This window comes from Lampetra planeri, chromosome 5 (genome assembly GCF_965212315.1).
Source record: "Lampetra planeri chromosome 5, kcLamPlan1.2.h2, whole genome shotgun sequence".
Classification (NCBI taxonomy): Eukaryota; Metazoa; Chordata; class Hyperoartia; order Petromyzontiformes; family Petromyzontidae; genus Lampetra; species Lampetra planeri.
The window spans coordinates 29,550-56,276 of record NC_136111.1 but is presented as its reverse complement, the minus strand read 5'-3'; the positions used below and the strand labels follow the sequence as shown (position 1 = coordinate 56,276).

At 42.2% G+C, this 26,727-nt stretch overlaps 2 protein-coding genes across 5 annotated transcripts; one reads left to right on the top strand and one right to left on the bottom strand.

Annotated features, from left to right (window-relative positions):
* Positions 1-1,463: 1,463 nt before the first annotated feature.
* Positions 1,464-16,752, bottom strand: LOC144718595 (tRNA (guanine(10)-N(2))-methyltransferase TRMT11-like). 4 transcript variants are annotated; one of them, XM_078593971.1, is made up of 13 exons: positions 16,663-16,752; positions 13,973-14,041; positions 12,269-12,342; positions 12,098-12,176; positions 10,349-10,441; positions 9,948-10,082; positions 8,771-8,927; positions 6,218-6,298; positions 4,700-4,864; positions 4,224-4,296; positions 3,936-4,067; positions 3,672-3,792; positions 1,464-3,100 (listed from the first exon to the last, which is right to left on the bottom strand). In XM_078593971.1, exons 3-13 carry the CDS (start codon positions 12,289-12,291, stop codon positions 2,981-2,983), a joined length of 1,179 nt encoding a protein of 392 aa, XP_078450097.1. In that variant the 5' UTR covers positions 12,292-12,342; positions 13,973-14,041; positions 16,663-16,752; the 3' UTR covers positions 1,464-2,980. The 4 variants fall into 4 exon arrangements, with proteins under 4 accessions (XP_078450097.1, XP_078450094.1, XP_078450096.1 ...); XM_078593968.1 differs by lacking the exon at positions 16,663-16,752 and adding an exon at positions 15,402-15,605; XM_078593970.1 differs by lacking the exon at positions 16,663-16,752 and adding an exon at positions 14,696-14,769.
* On the top strand, positions 15,579-26,719 carry PSMF1 (proteasome inhibitor subunit 1). The gene is made up of 8 exons (XM_078593974.1): positions 15,579-15,694; positions 16,691-16,844; positions 19,784-19,930; positions 20,240-20,322; positions 22,006-22,203; positions 22,715-22,768; positions 24,032-24,166; positions 26,012-26,719. The coding sequence occupies exons 2-8, from the start codon at positions 16,716-16,718 to the stop codon at positions 26,061-26,063; spliced, it is 798 nt and encodes a 265-aa protein (XP_078450100.1). The 5' UTR covers positions 15,579-15,694; positions 16,691-16,715; the 3' UTR covers positions 26,064-26,719.
* The last annotated feature ends 8 nt before the right edge of the window (positions 26,720-26,727 follow it).

Sequence of the window (26,727 nt, the reverse complement as noted above, 5' to 3'; positions counted from 1 at the left end):
TGCAAAACTGAATTATTAATGAGTGACCTTGGGGTTCCTATTTTAATATTACCAGATCTCTGTAACCTGAAATCCCAACCTCATTCACCGTGGTTTTTTGATAGCTCAGAGAAATGTTTTTCAGACCTTGAATATAGATGTTGGGGTTTTATTATAGTTCATTTTCTTTTACTTCAGAGTTCATTGTAATTGTGCTAATATTGGACCAATTCCTTTCCACTAAAACATGCTTTAAGACGTGACTGAGCAAGGTTTTATACCTTGACCAAAGATCAGACTTAGAAAACATCCCTCAAATCCCATGTTATAGTCGTGTGCGAATACGAGAGATCGCTTATTATGCCTTTTGAGCATCCCCAATATTGTGAACCAGAACAAAATGAATTAAAAAAATAAAACATGATGGGAATCAACAAATATATCTGAACTCGATATATGCATCTCGGCTCTCTTGCTGCAATAAACATGCCAAGACCCATTGGTATCATTTACTGGAAAATATAAACAGCTGAAGGTTGCATTAATACATGTGTAATATCTTCAATAATGGCGGGAGACGAGTTGACGGGGCAGCATTTATTTATTCACAATGGTTGCACAGTGACAGGCACAACCGAGATAACGCCTATGCTACGCGTGCCTGGCTCGGCCACGCACTCAGTCTCTCCCGTAGGGTACGCGTGCCTAACTCTGCCTTGCACTCAGGCTTTCCGGCTACGCTCTCCCCACGGGGAGCTATCAGACCCCTACGCGCACCCGGCTCGGCCACGCACTCAGTCTCTCCCGTAGGGTACGCGTGCCTAACTCTGCCTTGCACTCAGGCTCTCCGGCTACGCTCTCCCCACGGGGAGCTATCAGACCCGCCTTGCCAGGCCACGGGTCTCGACCACTGAGTTACACAGCCCGGCCCTTACAAGGGCGTCGGGCCGTGAATCCCAAGGCCTCGCCTCCGAGCCTCACAGAGCCCCGGCCCTTACAAGGGCAGCGGGGCTAGGGGTCCCAGGGCCTATCTCTTCCTCCGTTTTCTGTCTTCGCCGGTTACCAACTCCCCGAGTGCCTCCGCGCATCGCCTTACATAGCCCTGCACTCCAGGGGGCGGGGCCCTATGCGGACCGCGATGTGGGCACCCGCCTGCGGACCGTGATGTAGCCACCCACCACGCGCTGTCTCACGATCCTCCCTGCCAGCACATATCACCACTACACATGCACCATGTTATAATCTGTCACAAAGAACATATTTTTTTAGAACCCCGTCCCTCATTCTGATATTCCCATAATTATCACCTTGCTGGAAAACATGGGTGCAAGGCGATCACGGGAGTGTATTTTCCTCAGGCCAATGGGGCCCTTCTGCTCCGTTTCTTTACTCTCAAACGAGTGGGCACTTACTGGACCTAAGCATTGTTCACATTCCTCATGGCTTCTTTTTCATATAACAGGAATGCACACTCAATAATGTACCACCATTTCAAACACATTTTTATTCATCAAAATATTGTGCAGTGTCTCTAATCAAACTTACACAAACTAACATCTTGAAAATAAAACAAAGGTGCAACTGTGTACAGTAAATTGTTTTGGAAGTAAAAAAATTACAACAAAAACACATAAGTGGAGGATCACCATATTTGGTGGGAATTGCATGCATCTGTGTTTAATAGATTACACAGCCGTTTAGAAAATCGAGAGCATTTAAAAAACAGACAAATTACAATTGCAGGAACTTTGCGGTCTGCCTTGGCTCAATCTAAATTATTGAAAACATTTGTTTCCATAGCCCACGTACGTGTTTAATGTATGCATCATAGTTACCAATTAAATATTTTCAGACTTTAACACATACCTACATCGTTTTCAAATCACTTAACAAATTCCCTAAACACACCATCAATCTTGGGCGATTACAAACTAAATATTATAACGTTGCCAGAAACTGCCATGGAATTAATGTTAGAATTGCAGAGATACTTCCCATTAGCCCGTCACTGTATGAAGCCAGATACATCTGTATAAGACGTAATAAGTTCATGCTACACGTGTCCTTGGAAAAGAGTATTTAAGTGAATACCCTATGTTGAAATCTATGATAAAATCTAGAATATGCCCTGCAGTCTAAAACTGGATAAGCTAGTAGACAGTAGCAGTCTTTCAAAAATAATAGAAATGCCAAGTAGTGGGCCACAATGGTAAATTACAAAATGTTTAAGGCTCCTGGCTAAGGCTTCATACATATAAAACGAATCTTATCACTAGCTACATACCGTTAAAGTACAAGGTCACAAAAACAAAGCTTCAAGGAAATCTCATACATTGTAACACAAATGTATTACTCTTTCTGCTGGCCGGAGTGGCTAGGGGAACATCATTGTCATCCTGCCTAACATTAAAATGTTTACATGTGGAGAAATTGCCGAGAGTCTAGACTGAATATTGTATGTCCCAGCTACAGTTGCAATATTGTGGCATGCAAAATGCCCTCATGGAAAAAGCATACTTCCCTTGATCCCTTTTCCACAACTGCCACACCTATTAAATCAAATACTTTTTGTCACTTCCATAAAATAACTGACTGAGAAATACAACATGGTATCTACACAGTGTCGATATTTAAAATCAGACTTTACAACTGAAATATATCTATTTTTATTTTCCGATTTCTTTAGTAAAAATCTATTGAAAATGATACACAACACAATATTTATACTATTAAACTTTAGTCTATTAATTTATTCAATTTGAGAAGACATTTTAAAAGCAGACTCACCAGCATTTTAATGGCTTCATTATGTATATTTTTATACAATATAGCAATAGTAATATCTACTCCTGACAATATTTTACATCTGCCCTACCTTTTGTGGCTTTCAACAAATGATTACCTTTACCCTGTCTTTTCAAAGCACCACAAAGTACATTGTAACATCAGCAATACATTATGTAAATCATTTTGAGTGTCGATGTAGTATTCTGTGCTGTCCTCACTCACACTCCCGGGCCCTCTCCTTTGTGAGCCCGCTGAAGTACTTGTCGCGGAACGCGTTGTGCCCCTTATAAGGGTTTTGTCGCACATCTTGCATATGTGCATAACGATCAACCTCCTGGGGGGAAAAAAATGTTGTCATTCTCAACCACGCTGGCTTTTTGGAACGCCCTCACTGGTGTCTCAATGTGACTCGTGGTGTCTTTTACGAATGCCAATATTATAGGAAAAATTACTCAACATATATTAAAATTGCATACAAACTCATAAGAACAGTGTTATTGAAACTCAAAAGTGAAAAAATCAGTAACATAAAAACAAAGTACAGTGCTTAAATAATTAGAAAGCAGGAAAAAACCAACCACATTACAGCAGAAATTGAAAACTGTACAAATATAAGTGAATCTTCAATAAAACAAATTTCCGGTGACAAAAGTTAGCCCCGACAATGTAATGAAAACATGTTTACACAATACTATAAATGCACTTTAATGTTCATACTGTGAATGAATATTCACATTATTCTAATATGTCAGTCACTCGATCAGGCATCGATGGCTGATTTCTAATATAAATAGCCGAGTCGACCTCCATCTGTTTTTTTTACTCATTGATTGCGAGTCGAGCACCAAGCCACAGCACCACTTGGCCATCCTGACTGCAAATGTGCTGATGTTGGCAATGCTCACCTCAAAGTCCTTGATCTTCTGCATGGTGAGGAGGCGGCGGCCACTCTGGCTGTTGAGCATCTGCTCACAGTTGCTCACGAGCTTCAAGCACGGATGCCGGGGCACAATCTCCTCCGTGTAGCTGGGATGACGAGACAGTTCCACATGATCTGGTGGGGCTATCACTCTTGAAATATGAGTAACTCTTGAACTTCAATGTTGAAGCATTTCATGTTAATTAACCGGTTAAAAGGGCAGTGTACTCGGCTGCATAGTTCAACTCACTCAGGTCTGAAGACGGGCAACCAGTAAACAAGCCGCCCCCCATTCACCAGGTACTCCGCTGCAAAGTTGAGCAGATCCACAAAGATATCACTCAGATGGTATTCCCTGCTCTCGGGCATGTGGTTATCTGCGCTGAAACAAAAACAAAGCAAAACCAGCAGCTATTTCTCCACTTTGGCAGTGGCTTTATTAAAAATATATTGCAATAATTTCTTCAGAACAACCATTGCCATTACCAATTTGAAGTTATTTCATTTTAGGCAAATAATCCAATATTAAATTACTTACACGTCATCAGGGACTTTGCCATTTTCACCATACGATCCAATTTTTCTCGTGGACTCTCGGATTCCATATGGCGCTGTTGGTAAAAATAAATGTTAATTTACTTACAAGCTACATATGGTCCGAAAAACGTTCAACATACATATACATACAAAAAATGTAACGCAATTATTTGCCTATTTTTTGCTCACATACTGTGTGTAATTATATAAAGTCTTTATAATTGCAAGTGGAACTTATTGTATTGACACTGTATGGAAGATGGGCCAAGTCAACTCCCAACCAGTATTTTAAGCTGCAACTTTCTGATTGCGAGCTACTCACTCTACCACGGAGGCACTCAATACACCTGGCCGGACACTACACGTGAGTAACGCATTCATGGAACTAGGCACAAAACATGACAGTGTATTGCCCCTATATAAAACATGAGTACTAAAGCAATCTGTTGTAAGAGATGTCATGGAAACTGCTTATACGGTCAGTGAGGATGGCATCAAAGAGTTGGTGTGGCCTCCAGATGGGACGCGAAGCGTCTGACACCAGCACGTCTGCGTACAGCTGCTCCAGGCCATACTGTCGCAGGTTTGCACGGATGTTCTCGTCAGGCCCACGCCACTTCTGGTTTTTTCGGCTTGCCTTTCCTATAAAGGAAAGCATCGGGCATAGTCTAAAGCAATAACATGCACACATGGCTTTTGCTGCACAGATTCCTACATTATCATATTAAAATTATACTTCTTAGGCAGATTAGAGTTTGCAAAATGCATAATTAAAACAAGCCACTTCTTGTTTGAGCTGCTCTGTGCTAGAAATTTGTTGGATATTAAGGCATCTCCTGTTTCCATTAAGACAATATGTCGCAGTGTGGCCGAGCAGTAGCACGTTTGACACTTGTTGCAAAAAGTAATGGTTCGAATTGGAGTAGGGAGTAGTTATCATGACACTTCTTTACCCGGGAAAGCCTCACCGAGTCTCATGACTCTTTCAGGAGGATCTTGACGTGTTTTTGCAGTCGATGCGATGAATGCTACGTGTAATCTCAATTGAGTAATTGGTGGGTAATATTTCAAAATTTGGACCATGACACTGGCACACCATGGCCTACACTTGCAATTTACATCACAGGATCTTAAATGTCCACTGTGAAGATGGTGTATATTTATACGGCTGACACACCCGCAGTATCAGTGGGTAAAACTGCAGGCGTATTAACCATACAATACTAAGCGCCATCTGCTTCATAGTGGGCGTTAACATCCCGAGACGCCAATAGAAGAAAAGTGGGCCCTTGTATGCCGGCATCTTGGTCCAAATTAAAAACTCACTTGTAAATTACTTATTTGGGAAATGCATAGCAATCATCGCTACCGACTGCAAAAAAACACTTGGCAGAACCCTCATAAAAAAGTCTTGAGACTTGGTGAGGCTTTCCTAGGTAAATGAGTTGTAATGTAGTGGAGCCTATACTTTAGGTTGGTTGGTAACCCTATACTGTTTTTTTTCCTGGCCACTTTCCCTTCTAATATGAATTAATGTGTGCTGGTGAATTGCCAACAAATATGGGCAGGGCAAACTTAGATACTAGGTTGCAGAATTTAGAGATGTCAGTGCAGAATGCACTACCAGTAATACACAATTCATTTGTGCATATTTCGAAAATAAGACAATGGAACTCAACGTTCCTCATAAGCTAGCCTGAACAGTTGAGTCCTGAGCTGTCGCTTGAAGGTGGACGATGCTTGGCTGCTGTGAATGTACGTAGCTGGTGCAGCAGCTACGTAGCCCCCTCTTTCTTCACCAGCTCTCTGCCAAACGAATAGTTTCATCCCGCTGTGTTTGATCAGGAAATGGAGGTTCTGCCCAGGTTAACATGTTCCTGGTGAAATCGGAACATTCCACTTGAACATTATTTATACATCTTACATTGTAAAGCATCCATTGAATCCTGTACTGTGTGCTATCTGCTTAAGTGAGGTTTGATGTGAAGGTCATACCCAGTCCATGGATTGTGTTGTAGTCAATGTCGCTGCCCATGACAAATGCGCCAAACCGAGCACAAGCTACCAGCAGGCTCCCTGCACACAGGCAAGATTTAAGACACATGGCAAAAAACAATGCTGTAAATTATTTTGGAGTAAAAAGCCAGCACAGCATGTGGTTGCAAAATAGAAAATACTCTTTTTCAATTATGCACAATGCCTATGTTTCCATCAGGGCTAATAGAACTCACACAGGACAAAACATCTGCTATGTTATGCACTCGACATCATTCTGACAGTTATTTACACGTGGAAATAAGCTTACAGGGCTTAGGAAATCACTCTTCTATTTTAATGCATATTTGCATGGAGCTGGAATAAAAATTTTACATTCATCATCAGCCATGATAAATCCATTGGTCAAGAGGCTCCCCCAAGCCATTTCCATCTCTCATGTTCCTACAATGCAGCTATTGATCTGCAATGCAACAACAAACCTGCGCAAGATCTGATTTCATCACTCCATCTCTGCATTTGATGGGACTCTTGGGGATGTTCTTTCCTTTGGTTGCCACTCCATCAGAAGACTCAACCACCGACGATCAACCCTTCTTTCGACATGTCCTATTACTTGTCTTAAGGCAATGTCTCTAACTTATGTGTTCTCTAATACGTGTTACTGTTTGTCTCTGTAATTTCAAGCATGCACCTGTTCCCTACTTCTTTGCAAACCTTTTATAAAAACATACTTTATGCACGTGTATTGTAAAATACCGAGCAACAATCATAAAAACAATAGTAACCTGGTCAAGTTATATAGCAGTGCCATACTCAGCATTGTGAAACGCTGAGTAAGGTACAACTATATAACTTTCCACATGTACCAGTGACTGAATTGAAAACTACACACTCGTTCTCTTATATAAATAGTTGGCAAAGATCATTGGAAACAAATCATGACAAACTTAGAGGCCAATCAACCGTGAGCATGGGCAGGGTTTATTAAAGGTTTCTCTACTATTGACTACATACATAAAGCAAAAGCTCTGTTATCCGGCACTTCACCATACGGAATGCTCTATTAACTGGCATCTATCAGATGGCAATACGAATCTTCCTTCACGTATCTGGAAAACATCTGAGAGCCAACTGGCATCTTGCCATGCATGTGCTTACCATAGATCTGTTGTTAATGGGAGCTTCAGGATACTGCCAAGCGGTGGTGGTCGCAGAAGTCTATACATACAGGACTGTACTACTGTGTATTGTACTCTAAACGGCTCCACTGCTTCTCCACAATCAACTTAGAATGCTCTACAACTGATTGGCGAGTACCTCTGTAAAAGTATTGATTCTTAAATCATGGTTACAATGTAGGCTTAGTTTCTTTCTTGAAAAGTTTTATGTACTTGGAAAATTTGGTGAACCATAAGTATAATTCTCAGAAAACCTGCATATTTGATCAATACATCGCGGCCACCACTTGAATGTGGATGCAGTACCGGCCCTAGTGAGGCTCGGTGAGCACTGACAGTGATGGATGGCACCACACTCGGCGTGCAGTGCTAGCCCCTACAGGATAGAGTGCGTGAGTGCCGGCCATGGAATAGGGTTACAAGGGGCCATGACACTCTGCTTGACCCTGGAGGACACGTGACCGGTGTAGACCGGTGGTGTCTACACGGGAGCCCCCAAAAGGGGGCTAGGGGTGATCACGTGTCTGGGTAAAGATGCTGCTCGACGATTCGAGAAAGTGGTCAGGGCGAAGGGCGGAGCGAGCCCCGCCACACAAGATATAAGCCGGGCCCCCAGAGGGACCGGCTGCTGTTGTTATCCTGACGAAACCTACGTTCTACGTCCAAGAAGAGTCTCCAACACGTGAGCCTGGACCCAAGCTGTGGTCCTGTCCGTGGTAGCCAGTTACTGTGTGATTAGTGTAGTTAGCCTGGTGGTCACCACCATAGGTTGTATAGTGTTTAACCAGTGTTGGTATTAAATAAGTGTATTGCCTCCAAAGAGTACGTCTGTGACTCAGTTTGAGCCCACCACAAATGCATTTCACTTGAAATTGTGCCTCGTCTTTAGTTTATAAAAAACTTCCCATTCAATAGAAATCGATGCAGTCACCCAAACTCTCACAAATCTATTTAAGGCCAATTATATATTTTAGCAACATTAACGTTCCAATATCTGGTTACTTCCACTCACTGTATCATAAGAACACTGGAGCATAAACAATCAAGCGAACTACAGTCATCCTCACAGTGGCTTTTGACTAGTCATTGAACAAAGACGGTCACTGCATCACACACTTTCAGGTGCGCTTCTGCGGCCGTCTGGAACGCTCTTCCTTCTGACATTTGGGAGCCACTGGAACTATGCACCTTTAAATCTAAATTGAAAACTAATTTGTTGAGAAATGGTTTATGTGTTTAGTTTGTTGTCCTTCCCCCGCACCTCCAATGAGCATGGTTGGCTACCTATAGTGCGGAAGGAGTTCAACATACATACTGGGCAAATGTAAGCTGAATACATCTGCTCCCTATGGGTAGACTACTAATATCGTACCAGTGCCAACGAATGGGTCGCACACAAGGTGCCCTGGTTGCACTCTTGCGTGGTTAGCCATGATGAAGGCCAGGCCGGCGTCCATGCTGGTGTTGCCAATGAAGTGACGCGTCTTCACACTGTAGCTCCGCAGTAAGTCACGCTGTCCATCCACCAGCTGTTTAAAAGATGGCACCATATCATATTAACCACCACTGAATAATAAGCCTATATTTTTCAGTGCCACATTCATTTGTTTGAATTTTAATGTGGCTTTTTGTGTTTAGTGTATTGTCCTTCCCCGCACATTCGATGAGCACGGTTGGCTACGTATGGTGCGAAAGAAGTTTAACATACATATATTCCGCACATCTCTCAGATATTGAGTCCATGAAGCAGTGCTTAGATATGGGATTGGTACCAGGATTTATAAAGCAATATAGCACACTTTATTGAGTGTAGTGACTTACTACATGCTTGTAGATGTTTACATATCGTGTACTTTATGACCAGTAGCTTTACAGTGCTAATTATTCTTGACTACCACTTACATGTGTTTTTTTATTATAAAATGTAATTGTGTAGAGTCTGTTGTGTCTGTTTTCGCTTTTGTATATTAATCTACCTCTTTATTTGTTTGTTTGTATTATCTAACCAGTCTGTACTTTGAGGTTCCGCAGTTAGCGCTCGGAGAAATGTGTGGATGGTGGCAATTGTTAGAATAGGGCTGCGGGAAATTGTGAGTTTTTTGTGGATATTAGGAGTTGTGGATAATAGGGTCACGGCTAAGAGGAGTTCTTCTGTATAGTCTATAACAGGTTACAACTACCCTTCGAAAAGTCCGTCATGCATTTTTATTCATGTCTTGGGGACACAAAAACACAAGTGTCAATTCCATCTGTTACCTCATAATGGTACCAATTCACCTATTAACCTGTCTGACCCATGGACTAAATGTGCACAGCATATGTTTTGGTTATATGTGATGCCCATATAAGTGTCACTTGACACATTATTGCTAAAGATATAACTATATAAGGCACTACACTGAATCATTACTGTTTGCTTTAATTGATGTATAGCAAGATAAAACGTTTTTTTAATCATTGGAGCCTAAATTCACAGAATTGTGTACATTTGATCAAATACAATGCATACTATAAATATACACAGTGTAAGTTGGTCAGCCAACACCTACCCATCTGCCGAAGTAGAGGCAGAGAGGGTCTGTGGGAACGTTGTTAGGGTCCAGCCCATAATCTTCCAGGAGGAAAAAATTGTGATCTGGGTTTTTTAAGTCCACTCGCCCATTAAACGGAAGGACATCCAATGACTGAAACAGACAAAATAACAAAAAATATGCTTTGTTAAAGGCCACTGTACACACAACCTTTAATTTGGCTGTAAAAGTATGGACACATTGCTATGCCTGCCACAAACACACAACCATGCAAATGTTTTTTAACATTGAAAGCATTGGTGGCAAAAGTGGATGTTGGCAAAGTCTCATAAAGACAAGCTGTCACCATACCCAAGACCACTCGATTAACAATGCAACCAGCACCCTCTTGTATGAGCACACCACAGTCAAATCCTTACCTCAATCCTCTGCAGACGCTCGTTGTACTGGAGAGTCTTGTTAAAAGTGTGTATTGTGATCTTGAATGAAGATTCTGGGTGGCACAGCTGCCTCTGTTAGAAAAGCCGGGTCATCCCATATTCATAGCCTGGTACAGACTGATAATGATATTGCACTTTGAGCAGTGAAATCAAGGATTACAAATGGCAAAAAATCATCTCGGTGCATGCCTTTGCTACCCTGGAGAAATGTGTTTTCATTATATACAATAACTAGCTTTACTACCTGGCTTCGCCTGGGGCTTGGATTAACTATGCCCGGCCACCTTTGTCTCCCCAGTGGCGATGTTCACACACCACAGCAGTTATTCGTTTGAGGCTGAGTCGACCTAGGGGAGGCCCAGGAGCGGTTAAAATAATCGTCACCGGTGGTGGCCATGAGCAGGAATCAAACTCGGGTCATCGGGTTCGTAGCGCAGCGCGCGAATCGCTACGCAGTCGCTGCCCCCCCCCACACACACAGGATAAAGACAAAGATCCCCCGTGCAGCCTGTGAGACTGTAGGGGGCAAGTGCTGTTAGCGAGCACCTATGAAGGCCGGCACGAAGAACGCCTTAGACCTGCAACACATTTGTATTTCACTTTACCCGCGATCAGTAGGCACACTCCGTTACGCTTCCGCACGCGCGGGTCACATGACAGATGTGACGTCACAGCTCACTTGCTGTTAAAAATATATGCATTATTGCGCCCCGCCCCCCCAAAAACACAAAAGTCTATTTTTATAATGTGTGCATGGTGTACAGTCTGGAAAGTACCCACATGGCAAATTTCAAGTTTGTTGCATGTCGGGAAGTACGCTAAACATTTTGAACAGACACACAATCACAAATTTCCCTTTTATAAATATAGGTTAGTAGACAAATGTATAAAATAGGCAATTCTAACAAAGTATTAATGTGAAACTAGAGAAAGATAATGACTTTTATAGTAGTAATATTATGTATTACAAATAATAACAGCCACCATTTTCCTTTTTGCGAAACATTGACAGAACCATGATTAGGGTTCTGTCAATTTTCTACACCAAATCTTCCATTCACCCTTGTGCTTTGTTCTAAATAAGTCACATTGATCATCATTGTGCTCTCCTTTATAAATCAATACAAAGGAACTTGCATTTGTTTAAGTTTTTATTCACCACCTTTGCTAAGGACCGGCCAATCGGTAAATTTGACTTGTTCGTAACAGATGTAATCCTCTGCAACCTGAGATGCAAAAAGAAAATCGTTATGTGAGGGGGGTTAACACTAAACTTATGAACATGTCCTTATTCCTTCACCCAACAGTTTCATATTTTACACTTGTTTACCTAGAAGAGCCTCACCGAGTGTCAAGGACTATTTGAGGAGGGTTCTGCTAAGTTTTCACAGGAGAGAGCAACATGTGCTGTGCTCTATGTTTCCCAATTAAGTAATTTGAGAGTGCATTTCAAATGGGAATTATGACGCCAGCAAACAATGGCCTACTCTTATTCGAAGGATGCACCAAGATTTTTAACGTCCTCTGTAAAGCAGACGGTGCGTAGTGTTGTATGTTTAAAACATGCACATAATCCACCAGGGTGGCCTGCTCTTTCAATCCTGGTCTCCCTTGGAAGAGAGATTTATCATCTCAATGAGCTCTCACCTAGTTGAAGATGAAGGCTGTGATTGAGAATGCTTTACAAGTGAACATTGAAAGTAAAAAGTAAATAATAAATGTTCTCACGATGTGCTCAGATTGTGGTTTGAGGGAAGCCAGCAGCTCCTGATGGGTCTTCCCCATTCCCCACAGCTCTATAGCAGACCTATAGGGAAATACAAACCAGTATATTACCATATTGCTGGTGAGAACTTTACGCCGAAAGGGAAAGACAGTTATTCATGTTGCAGTGCTTACTTGGCGCATACGGTCCTTTCCATGACTTTTCGAATTGTTTCCTCCGATGTTCCCAAAACAACCAAAAATGGGCCCTAGTAAAAGCATTCAGAGCATAAGAGTAAAATCAGAAATGTAACATTTTTATTTGATAAGTCGATGTGTGTGCAATATGCGACACGACGACTGTTCACACCAGGATTATACATGTCCACCTCACAGATAGGTGGCTCTGTGGGAGCGTGACAGCGGTCGTGCGAGCAAGTTTAAATATTTAATATACAGTCATACCTCGGTATACGACCGCTTTGGAATACGTCGAATTTGGTATGTCATGTTTTAACGAGAAAAAAATGTCTTGGGATACGACATCTTGCTTAGGATACGACGCGCATGCTAGAACTTGAATGGATGAGTCACCGCATACCCGCGTATACCCCGTTCACGACTGAAACAAAGCACGGCTCCTCAGTCTGCCTGTACAGTAGATCTCGTTCAGTGCACAACCCTTGATATAACTCTCGGTGAATTTTCACGTGTTTTTTGTGATGTAAACATTTTTTTCAATTCATTTCAATTTATGTATGCATTTATTTAAATTTATGTATGCATTTTAGTCATAAGTAGTGTCTAAATTATTTTATACAACCCCATTAATGTATAATATGCCATATAAAATATAATTTCTTATACTCTGGAACGGATTATTTCCTTTCCCTTTATTTCTTATGGGAAAAATTCGTTTGGTATACGTCATTTTCGGTATAAGTCCTACCTTCTGGAACGAATTAACAACGTATACCGAGTCATTCAGACGCTGTCTTACCGACAGACCGGTTCTTCACCTGAGGATGGCTGCTTGCGTTGTGGCCGAAACGTCGTGAGAATTATTTTATTATGTTTTATTTTTATTATTTTATTATTTCCCTTCTACATGACTTTACCGAAAGAACCAAGAAGACGTATACCGAGGTTCCACTGTATTAAGTATTTCAGCCAGTTGGCCAAGATTCGGCAAAACTTAGCCCACTCTTCACCCAGGCAATTTTAGAGCACTAAGTGTTTCTAACCTAACATTAAAACAATAGCATACTTATTAATCACAAACAACATACATTACTTTTGATTAAAAGCTTTCGTGACTGCAGGGATTCATATTCTTGGTTCTTTCGGTAAAGTCACGTAGGAGGGAAATAATAAAATAATATAAATATAAAACAATGTTTTATAAATAAAATAATATAAATACATGTATATTATTTTATTATTTCCCTTCTACGTGACTTTACCGAAAGAACCAATAACATATATTACTATTTTTAAAAATCATAAAACCTAAAATCTCATCAAATATTGGTTGGGGGGTAGCTCAGCCCATCATCCACCTGGGGTTGACAAAATAGTATCATTGTGTGGAAAGTTAATGGTTGTTTTCCTCTGGATATGTTCACCCTTACCATAGGGATGAGGAATTTCCACCACTGGTTCAGGGCTGTCAACTGGAGATGAGCACCGCCTGAATTCTCATTTGAGCAGGAAATCCCATTGACTTTTTGAGGTTTGCATGCACTGTGCCAACGTTGAGGACAGTTTAAACCAGCTAATGGACATCTCAGAGTTTACAGACAACTGATCGGTTCACAGAAATTGAGTTCTCATTTTGCATACCCCGACAAGAAGTTGTCCATGCACACAAACATGAATATTTTATCTTAAAGTTCTTACTTTGTCAGAACTTCCACCTGTGTTGCATTCCAAGTGCTTTCCGCACACTGAGAACAGCGCCCTCAGCTCCTGTGGGAATGACCACGCACTGCTGTCACGATGTTGTGTTCATACAGAAACGCTCGGCATTTAGCGACTTATTTGTTTATGTAAACAATGAAAATCGCACTTGTTTTAAGCAAACGGACTACGAGTTCTGATCCTTGCAATATATTAATGTCATATGCTGTTGCTGCAATCTACAGACATTAATTTGTGTAAAGCACACACAAAATGTAAAAAATATATTTTCAAAACAAATTCCAAACAAAGTGTTGGCATATCTGGGAGGTCGCATGCCTTCTGTGCAGCAGTTGCGGAATATTACAGAGAAAAGAAGCGTTGGTGTCGCGTGGTGGCATCAATGGCTTTGGCCATGATGATACATTCAGCTTGACACACAAAAATGTAAGCAAGACATAGTCACCGCCATTCTGAAACCCGAAAAGCCACAAGATTCGCCCTCCAGCTACAGGCCAATATCCCTCTGGCCCTCCACCTCCAATCTTATGGAACGTGCCAAGCAATGCCTGCCATAATTGACAGTCGGCCCCCAACTACCTCCCGAACAATCCAGATTTCGAACTGACCGTAGCTGCTGCAAACGGATCGTTGCGTTCACAACCCTCACAGAAGCTGGTTTTCAATGTCAACAGAAAACTGGTACAGCAATGATTTTTTTACCTTTCTGCTGCCTACGTCACCGTTTTGGCATCATGGCCTGCTGCGGAAGATGGCCAAAATCATCAGATGGTGTTCTATTGTACAGTACACCGAATCGACACGATGCTCAGTAATCGTACTTTCCGAGTACACCTTGTTGATATACACAGCCGCAAGATGTTATGAAGTGGCCTCCCTCAAGGCTCGGTACGAGAAACATGACTTTCTAACACGGGACCTGGCATGTCTATCAGGATAGGCATATAATGCGTGGGTGCTGTCGCTGCTGTTGAACCAATACACCTGTCCATACTCAATATTAACCAGTCAGGTGGCTCAGCGATAGCGCAAGCGGCTCGCAAGCGTAAAGGTTGCGAGTTCAAATCCTGGTTTGAGGATTGACTCAGCCCTTCATCCCTCCGATACAACGGGTACCAATTTATCGGCAAGTCAGCAGTGACTGTCCTCTTGAAATACTTGCACCCGGCATAGAAATGTGGAGTTTAAACCACTGACCCAGGGCTGCAAACAGATTAATATCGCCTAAATCCTCATTTGACCAGAAAATGTCTTTAACTTTATTGAAATTTGAGTCAACCTTTCACCTGCACGGCCAAGCACATGTGTCCACTATGGTTCAGTCTAGTAACAGAGCCTCCATGGGCTGAGGTGCGTGCTGGGAGAGACCGCGGGAGCGTGAGGTGTCACTGGGGCGAGCGGGGCTCACGGGCAGCCTGAACTCCACGTGCTCCTGCGCCAGCAACAGCAGGAACCGGCCACACGTGCTCGTCGTGGAAGCCGCCATGTTGACGAGTGACGCCATCGCATACATTTGCTGTAAAGCGATGACGTCATCAGCGAGCGCGGCGCTCCAGCGACTGTCGCGCGCCCGTTGCCGTGGAAACGCCCCGATCATGGCGCTATGACGTCTTCAAAATTTGGCGGATGTCGTCACCAGCAAGCGACTTAGTGACGTCATCACGACTCGTCTGCCCGGCGGCTTCACGCAGTCGCAACGAGGTTCGGCTCCGGGTTGTAATTAACTCAAACTAAACTATCGCTACCGCTACGTTCTGGTTATTGCTAAGCGCGCTATCGTCTTTATGTTATTAGGGCACGACTTTGTTGGAAACGGGGCAAATATGAGTACCGATTTTCGGGAAGTCGGTCAACACAGAAGTGGCCGTTTTCTAAGTCCTTGCCACCGTCATGTGAATGTGGCGGCGTCGTTGCCGACTCGAGGCGACTTGGCCCGTGCTGTGGTGATACGATGTGGGGATTGTATATGCGTTGGGGCGTCTGACCGCTGTCACGGATGTGCAGTCGCGCTGGGGAGTGATGATGCATTGCGGAAGAGATCTCATGTCGCCTACAGTTTGGGCCTTGCATATTTTTGGAGCGATGCAATTATTTCAAAATCATAAACCATGGGCCCCAACCATAATCCATTGGCCCCTGACCAAAAAAATGCACTTGTTGGGGCCCCCTTTAACCATAAAATGGAATTATGAAAAAACCTTATTTATCAAGTATTTTACCGCATACTCCACTTTTACTATCCACACACAAGCTCGTATTACTCAATATGTCCGCCTCTAGTGGTAGCGAATTCTGCTTGAGCTCATGGACTACGTATTAGGAATGTGATTTATATATTTTAAATCTGAAACGCACAAAGCAAATAAAAACAAGCTCTGATAATATATGCAGAGCATGTTTTTTTGCATGTTCACCACAAGCACGCGTGGTTAATGCAAACAGAATTCCTTGAAAAAGGATTCTGTTTGGTGTTTCAACATCTTAACACCTGTTTTATTGCCAGAAAAGGTAAAACCTGTTGTTATATCGTATTGGATGGCCTGCGACACCAACATATCTACTTGTATACAACAGCGGCGTTCTTCGGTGGAACTGTGAGAGCACCTGACTCGGGTTCAAGTTGAGCACCGCCCGTTGCTCATTTGAGCAGGCTGACGTGTTTGAATGACCTGTAAACTCTTCTGTGGCCTTGCGAAGACAACTTGAGGCGCAGGATTCCTCGATGGCGGGGCTCGAGCTGCTGTTCGAGGGCGCGGCAAGAGGCGTGGCGTCTCCCTCGGACGCGCTGCTTTGCTTGCTGCACTGGGAGCTGGTCACAGCTGGGTACAAGTGCAGGGGGCTCGGCGAACAGGTGAAAACCGCCTCCCCACCAACCCCTTTCCTCTTGTCATTATCACCCCCATCAGTAACAGCTCCGCACTCATGACCAGCGTAATCGCAATTAACAACAGCTCCAGTGATGTCTTTTGGGGACCGGAAGTTGTGTATTCCTCTTTTTGACTTAAAACTTGCGTGACTGCAGGAATTAATATTCTTGGTTCTTTCGGTAAAGTCACGTAGATAGAAAATAAAAACAAAAGTAAAATTTAAATGAAAAAATAATACAAGCCAAAACCCCACGACGTTTCTAACGCAACACAAGCGGTCTTCATCACGCGGAGAGAAAAGAGGGGGCACGCCTCCAAAGGCAACTGCTGCCAAGGGCTTTCAGGGTGAGCAAAGCTGTGCGGCGTAAACAGCATGGGCGGGGCAGCCAGCGCCAATGTCGGAGCAAAGCACCAGAAGTACAAGCAAAGCGAGTGAGTTAGACAATGGGGGGGAGGAGGGGGCGGTGAAGGCGAGGGCGCAGTCCAAGAGTGTTAGACATTGGGGGGAGAGATGGGGTAGAGATAGGGGGGGGGGGGGCATTGCACCTCGCTACACACAACCACACTGCTGACGGTATAGGTTGACAAGAAAACACAAATCAAGTCATGACCCAAAGTGGTTGATGATATATTTCCAATGATTGCTGAGTTTAAAACCCTCGTCTCGGTTTAAATTGTGTCTGTATATGGATGGCTTCGTGAACGAATCTTTGTTGATAGCCAGTCGGCTTGCAAAGTGCCGTCATCTTATATAAATAAATTTCATGTGAGCCAGCTGCATTAAAGTAAAGTAATAATCAGCCACGGCAGAAGTGTTGGTCCTGCCGTTTTTCAGATCTGCCTTATGTTCACGAACACGGTCTGATACATGTCGTTTAGTTTCCCCAATGTGACTGCTGCCACAGACACAGCTTAGTTTGTAGACGCCGGAATATTGCATGTCAGGGATCTTGTCCTTCACAGATGGGATCAGATCAAGATTTTGGAAATATTTTTGGTTATCCCTGCTATGTAAGGCAAGGTGATGGTTTTGATTGGATCTTCAGGTGGCTCCTTCCTCATGGGTGGGGTGATGGCTTTGCGGATTGTGTAGTCAATATTCATTCGCCTTGAGAGCTTGGTGTACGTGTTTGAGTTCACTGGTTAGGTGTTCATGGTCGGAGATACATTGAGCTGTTGGGTGTAACGTTTTGATGAGGGAATTCTTCTGGGATGGATGGTGGTGGGAATCAGGTTTTAGGTAGGCGCCAGCATGGGTTTACTTTCCTGTAGGCAGAATGGCTCATTGAGCCATCTGGTCTCTTTTTGATTAAGACATCCAAGAAAGGTAGCATGCCATCCTTTTCTACCTCCATGGTGAATTTGATTGCTGGGTGTATGGAATTGATGTGGTTGAGCAATTGTTTCAAAGCCGGTCGGCCATGTGGCCATATGACAAACGTGTCATCTACGTACCTCTTCCACAAGGACGGGCGTAGAGTGGATGCCTGGATGGCGTCTGTCTCAAATTTTTCCATGAAAATGTTGGCCACAACTGGAGATAAGGGAGGATCCATTTGGGGTACCTTCAGTTTGTTTGTAGAATGTTCCACCCCAGGTGAAGTATGTATTGGTGAGGCAGTGTCTCACCAGGGCTGGTACATTAGCATTCAATCCTTGTTGGACCAAATCTCCAATTATTGCAATGGTTTCGGGCACAGGAACTTTGGTGAACAAAGAAACTACATCAAAACTCAGTGAGATGTCTTTAATTGACGATACCAGATGAGCTAAGTTAAGAACAGAAGAGGTGGTCTTACCAGTGAATGGCTGCAAGGTCTCAGATATCAGGCGAGTTTGTAGGTGGGTGAGCCAATGGTGTAGACGATAGGATGAAGGGGTGTACCTTCTTTGTTGATTTTTGGTCGGCCATATAGTCTGGGTGGTCTAGCAGCAGAGGGTTTTAAGGAAAACAGTTTGGTCTGTTCAATTAATGAAGCTGAATCAGTGATGATACTGTTCGTTTGTGTAACGAGACAGTTGGTGGGATCTCTTTTAATTTTAGTGTATAGCTACCATCATTAAGTAGGTCCTGAATTTTGTTATTGTACACGTTTTTTTAAACAATGATGACCATGGCATTGCCCTTTACGGCAGAGAGGATGACGATATCTTCCCTCTTTTTTTAATTGAGACAACTCAAAACGCTCCTCCTTACTGATGTTGCTGACTTACTGATGTTGCAGTGATTTCAGATCTTGTCACGTCTGCAGTGATGTGTCCCAAACCCTTAAGAGCTACATCGACCTGAGCAATAATGTCATCCACTGGTATGTGTATGGCGGTGACTGCGACTTTACCGAAAGAACCAAGAATATGTATTCCTCGTTTGTTTTAGGTAAAACACAGTGCTCAGGGCTCCCTCTTCTGGTACTCTTAAGTAGTGACAGCCTGTAAGTATGTAACTTTGCACCAGTGCACCTGGATGCAATGACATACAGTTTGAGACCAATGTTGGGTGGCAATAGCCACACTCATGTGTTTTTTTACTTAAGACTATTTCACTGCTATTCAACGAGTGGTGACCAAGGGAAGACCTAAAAGCAGATAGTGGGATGCTATGAGGGCCAAGGATAAAAAGGCATTGGCAAGGTGCAGTGGCAATCGACGGCTTTGGCCATGATGACGTATTGGTCTTGATTCAAAAACACTATTCTCTGTTATCATTTGCAATGCTCATTACTCATTTGTGTCGCTTGAATGTTTTTCTTTTCTGATTCAGCAGTTTTGACAGACTGAATTATAGGATATATGCACATATCACAGTGCTCCTGAGGCTGGTTGATATGTTCTTCATAATACCGCGTTGAATATTCTGGTTGCACAACAAGATGATAAATGTTCCGGCTTGTGGCGAGTACATTTCCATGATTTCATTTTGCAGGCTGGTGAAAGTGACAAGAACAGTGAATTGCTTCCACAAGGATGGAATGACGTCAAAGACGTTTACACACTGAGATATGCGTCCAAAGACCGCTCATTACTTTTAAAGGTCATCCCCATTGAGAGCGAAGCTATTATCAATTTAATGGCAAGTACTTCTCATCCCATTTGTACAGCTCTATTCATCGAGTAATTTATAATGCAATGTTTTTACTAAAAACTAAAATGTAAGCAATGTATCTGTTTCAGCGAAAAACCAAAAAAATTATTGTCTAAACGTATCCTGACATTCTGCAATACTCTAGACATTTTTAGCAAGCGGTAATTGGCAACAAGTAAACAGTCATTTTAAAGGATTGCGTGGTCTTTGTCAAGCCTGACATGTTTTTAAAGTTCTTTACAATACAATTGGTCTTCTCTGTATGGAGTAGATTTAGATTTTGTTGTCTTTTTGCAGGATACAAAAACTGAACAGGTAGTTGATTTAACATTGAAGCTGACTGAGTACATTGATGAGGACAATCTCCAAGATTTTGAAAGGTAACAAACGGTTCTGCATTTCGTGCCTGAAATAAGAGTTAAAAAGAGTTGTATAATGACCGATATGTAATGTTTAAACATCGTCCAATTTGAAGCAGTTTCTTCGATGGATTTGTTTTCCTTGATTTTTTTTACAAAATTACTCAGTGTTTTTACTGGATTGGTACATGTGTAGTGACATCGCGAATGTCACTGTGTGGTGCCGGCCCTAGAGAGGCACGGCGTGCGATGCATTGCCATCGCGGACACCCCGTACATGTGGGTGTAGTACCAGCCCTAGAGGGGCTCGGTGCGTGCTGATAGAGAGCGCTGAGTGGCACCACACTCGGCGTGCAGTGCTGTCCCCTATAGGAGGGGGTGTGAGGGTGCCATGACACTCTGTTTGACCCCAGAAGGCACGTGGCGGGTAAAGTCTCCACAGGGGCCCCAAGCGGGGGCTAGGGGTGGTCACTTGTCGGGCGAGATCCTGCTAAAGGATTCGAGAAGGTGGTCGTGGCCAAGGGTGGGGCCAGCCACGACCAGTGAGAATATAAACCGGGTCCCCAGTGGGACCGGGGTTCAGCGGTGCTGTTGTTATCCTGAAGATCTACGTTCTACGTCCGAGAAGAGTAACCAACATGTGGACCTGGACCCAAGCCGGGGTAGCTACTCCCAGTGTGATTAGTGTAGTTAGCCTGGTGGTCCACCACCATAGCTGCCACTGCGATTCAGTGGCCTAAAATAAAATGTTTCACTCCGGATGATCGCTGCAAAGTATGATCTGTGTTTTGATTTAGTGCACTGATCTTAAAGGTGCATTGAAAAATGTTGATACTCCAACTTATGTTCCTGCTGTTGTGGAGTGACTCATGCAGCCAGCTATGGCTGCAGGGTTTGGTGGTACATGTTGTTCACGTCGTTTATTGTGAAAATTTGGTCACAGTTCTTATGATCACTGTTTCATTGCTTTTATGGCTTTATTTTGGTGATTTAGAAAAAAATAATTTTTTTGGCCATGTTGTAGTACGGAGTTAGACTGATGGCCTTTATCTAAGTTGTCTTGTGGTTGTTGTTGTTTGACTTGCATCCTGCTGGGATTTTTGCACACAGCGTTGGTGTATGGTGCTTTTTCTGCAATATTTTGTTGTCTTTTCTGTTTGCACATAGTCACATAGTCACTTTAAGATGTTTTTTTGTTCATGTTTTTGTTTTTTGTTTGTTGCGGTTGCACCCGATTCAAGAGCCGAATGGCTCACAGAGCTATACCTAATAAATGAAACTGAAATCTGGTAAAGGGGCAGTTACCCCTTTGCATTGTATTGACACCTGTCCTTGCCTGTTTACATGTGTATGCAAACTCCCTAAATCCATGTTTATATGTGTAACTTCATTTTCCATGGACAGTTTTAAAGTAATTTGTCTGAACCAACTTTCATCACAGGAAATATATGCAACTTAAATTGATTCATGTTTGTGCAGTTTCTCTTTTGTAATTGGGTAGTTTTGCTCTAATTTCTATTTGGTGGGTTTTTCTCTGAATTCCTTAAAAAAATTGTTGTACCTTTGTTTTATGTTATTGCTTTTGTTATTTTGGTGACCCAAGTCACTTGCAAATGAGACTATCCATTGTCTCTTGGGTTCTTACTTGGTTAAACAATGTGCTTGAAACTTAAAAAACTTGCTGTTTTTTTTTATACCATTCAGAGTTTTCAAAAATCAAGATGGTCTCCGCAACTTGGTGGCCAGAGAACTTGTGGAGCCACTGGGAGGAAGGGAGCAGAGGCCGCAACAGGCCAAAGCCTCAGGTTCACAGCAGGAGGGCAGTCGCATTGACCCCCTCAGAGATTACGGACCTCCAAAGAACCTTCCACATGGCTTCCGGCCACCAAAACAACCTGACTGGTCAGTGCTTATTACCGTGACACAATACTCTTTGGTTCTTTCGGTAAAGTCACGTAGGTAGAAAAATAAAATGGAAAAAAAATAACATCACAACGTTTCGATCGCAACACAAGCGGTCGTCCTCAGGCGGAAAAAATAATCCAGCAGTGGAACTGCTGAACCAGCGAGAGAGCCGTTACAACAAGAGGTTATTTATATGGCGATGGGCAAGCAAGCGGAGTCTGAGCTGGAAAGGAATTTCATCCTTGGACGCAAGCACGTCAGTTGTGTTAATGGGTTAGATTAGGGAGAGAGATTAGCATGAAATGAACTTCCGTCGCCGCATAAGAGAATCGTCGCATATGTGAACCACAGCAGTGTTAATGGGAGATTAGCACTCTGTTGATGGGAGAGATTAGGCAGGGAGATTAGCAAGTTAATGTCATGTCTATGTGTAACACATAGCTTGTTGACCAATGGTAATCTTTTCCCATGAAAAAATAGCTATCTACTAATTGTGTGCTTTTTGCAGGTCAGATCCTGTGAACCCATTTTCAGTAGGTGGAGCTGACCTGGATCCATTTGGGTAAGATCCTTAGCCAGAAAGTGTGTTTTGTTTTGATTACTGATTTTCTGATTCGATGACTAGTTCATTCGCACCTCTGATTAGCACGGTTGGCTACATATGGTGCAAAAGAAGTTCAACATACGTACACTATTCCAGTAGGTAACAGAAGACATGCTTGGCTTTATATATACAAAAAAATGTACGTGATCTAACCCAAAAAAAACCCTGTATTATGGATATTGGTTGTGAAAGCTTACGCGTTGAACATAAAAAAAAATGTTTAAAGGTGGAGAACAACTAAGAGCAAAAACTAAATGAATTATAAACAAATTAGAAAATGTCATTGGGTGACACATTACAGTAGAACCTCTGGTCACGACCATAATTCGTTCCATAACTTTGGTCGCAACCCGATTTGGTCGTGACTCGAACCTAATTTCCCCATTGGATTGTATGTAAATACGATTAATCCATTCCAAACTCCTACGAACTGTATATAAATATTGTTTTATAAAGATTTTTTAGCACAAAAATAGTTAATTATGCCATGGAATTCGCAGTGTAATAGTAAACTAAATGTAAAAACATTCAATAACACTGAGAACCTTGAACAACAGATAAAACTAACATTGCCGCCTCAAGGTTTAGAATCGTTCAACAAGATGATTGCTTCGTCTGCTACATCAGTGGGTCGATTCTGAGAGAGAGAGAGAGAGAATATTCGTATGAGCAATTCGTGTTTCTATTGAAAGTAAGTTAACGGTAATATTTGGGTACAGTATTGTTTTTGGAAACATTCACCATAATATCGAATGAATGTTTACTTCACCGCATCATCGTATGAATGATGCGAGAAGAGATTAACGGGTTCTTATGTTAGCGATTTACGTACTCAGCGCTTTCGCTCTAAATACTGCACAGAGTTCACAGCGAATGAGTGCACGTCTGACCGAGACCGATTACTAAGCGAGACAGACTGAGCAAGCGGCCACACGTGGGTTCCTGTTGTTTGTAAACAACAGGAAATTTGGCGCTTACAAAAAAAAATGGCGCGGAAGGGGAAATCGGCCGCGGCCGTGTTTGATCGCCACCCGAGTTTGTGTTCGTGACCAGATTAAAAAAATGTTGTGGATTTTTTGGTCGGAACCCGATTTGGTCGTGGTCAGAAGCGTTCGTGACCAGAGGTTCTACTGTATTATGTTTTTGTTTTGTCGGAACATAAGTGGTGGAACATTTTTGCTTGCACTTTATTGTAAACTTGCCCTGTGCTTTTTAATGCAGACGTGGCCAAGGTGGAATGTTGATGGACCCCAGGCACCGTGGTCCCAGACCTCGGTTTCCTGGTCAGCTACCCCTGGGCTCTGTGCCTCCCGGCGCTCGGTTTGACCCCATCGGGCCCTATGGCACCCACGGCGGGTGAGTTTTCTTCAGGTCCTGTCCATCTGCTCAATTGTGACATTGTTCTGTACGAAGTAACTCTATTGCACTCTATTGTCTGCCAATTTCACAACTTTATTCTTGACAATGCCCTCTGTTCTATATTTCCTTTCCCTTTATCAAACCAAGACATTCTGTCTGTTTATATTGTTCAATCTCTGTATATTCTGATATACATCACCATGTTTGGTATTCTGTCAGGATGCATTCTCGAGACATGTCCAAACCATTTGTCTCATTTCTTGCATCTGTTGTGTTTCCTTGTGCCTATCATTTTATTGTCTTCTTTTCTTATTTTGGGACTCCTCGAGCATCCAAAGATTTCCCTCTACCTACTTCTACTTGCAGTCTGCATCTTTTGCTCGTCTGCTTCCTCAGACTCAAATATTCTAATCCACATCATAGTATCGGCAGAATCATGGTTTCGTAGACTTAGATTGTTATCATGTCACATGCCAATACATACTTTAGCTGGCTCACGTCTCATCAAATCATCCATCAAGTACTCATGCAAGCAGCCACTTGACATTTCCCAATATTCCAATGTGAGGTGCGTAATAAATAGTAAATGTAAAAACAATGTTAATTGTTTTATAGATGACATGACATAGGCTGCATGAGAATGCCCATTCTTACATCATGTTATGGGATTGTTCATTAATGTACAGAAGGATTTGTACATATAGTCAATCCACTGCTGCATGAGGGCCTCCGCATGCTGTGCAGGTTGTAGGAGTTATTTGTCTATACTTCACTGCTGATCTGAAGGTTGGTGAAGACGGTGAACATAGATTTTGGAGCATAGCACAGTACAACAATAGATTTTTCTGCACTGTCCACTGTAAATTATGCTAACCCACGGCAGCCTACAGCACATGTTTATACATACTGGTTGCCCATTCAAGCACGATCCAGGGTCAACCCTGTTTAACTTTTAAGCCCTAACAAGATTGGGTACATAACAGGTGATTTGATCAGAGGCATATCAAGTTTGTGAAGTAGTCATGTATTTAATATGCAATTCATGTGAAACTAATTAACATTTATATGTGTACATCCAAAACAGAACAAATAAAGACTCATGTTATTTTGCATATGTTACTTTAATCTTGCACAGTGCATGTGTGTCGACATTTGTGTCCATAACTGCTTGAGTAAACATTTTACCGAAGGATGCTAGGATCAGGTTAAAACAGTGACATCAGCTAAATCTAATTTAGTATATTTTATTGTAAACACCCCCTAGTCTCTTCCTTGTTACGATCGTATTTAGTTATATTAATTGCAGACCAATATAGTATTTCTCCAGTTTGGTCACTATGTTATTTGTTCTAATAACACATTGGCTGCTTTTATATGTGTAGCGAGCATGGGGCAACTGTAAGTGTGGCTCTTAAGTGCAGCTATGTATTTTGCTCAATCTTTGTCAACCTTACCCTAATAATATGTACAGTGTGTATAATTGTCATCCAAATGGGTGGTGTTTTGCGAGGCGATATTTCTAAACCACGATCTGCACGTGTGATGTGGAAAATGCAGTGGTCTGTTTCTAAAAAAACACAATGTCCCCAGCCTTAGGTCACTGCTAAGTGCTAGCAGATGGACTAAAGTAAACATTTGAACAGCAGGGGCACGTAGCTTTTACGAACTTACTGTTTGTAATTAACTACATTTGGTCCATGGCTGCCCCCATTTCACCTCTGGATATATATTATCTTTTTAAATAGGAACTTTCGTGTTTACAAATTACATGATAACAGCCGTTGTAGCTGTGAATGGGGAAACATATAATAAATGTGTAATATTTTGTATTTTTATTTTCAGGCCGGATCCAGACCACCTGCCTCCCCCCAACTATGATGATATGTTTATGTAGCACAACTTGTACATCTGGAATTACCTGCAAACGCAATACACTGCAGTGCTCTTTTAGATCAATCTGATCTTACAAACTTCATGCAACTGAAAAGCACTTAATGCTAGAAAAAGATGTGCAGTCTTGTTTAAATGTGGAATTTGTTAAATCAAATTGTACTTTTGTTCATATTTTTCATTGCTTGATATTTCTTTGCTATTGGTGTAAGTACTTATCCCAACGTAAAATAGTAAAGATATATGGTCTCATGCTATTTCTGTCCAGTCCATGTTCTTTGCAGTCACACTTGTTCCATATGCCTACCTTTGTATTGCGTTACATTACAACATTTAAATACAGTACATGTAAATGCATTTGACACTCAACAAGGAACGACTTCACTGACGTTTCATAGAACTAAACTAAGCACCTTAAAAGTTAGTGTTGGTAGTTCTATAACTTGTAGTCATACTCTGTATATGATTCAAGATTCAATATCAATAACTTAATATAAAGTCATATAGCCAGTACAATACTATACAAATTACAAAAACAAAGTGTTAAATCTTAAAGTGCTATACATTAATGTATGTTGTCATGGTATAAACAGGTCAACAGACCCATTGTCACATTTTGCCATTACTGGATCATTAAACTTTCCTTTTTTTTTTCTCCAACTGGTATA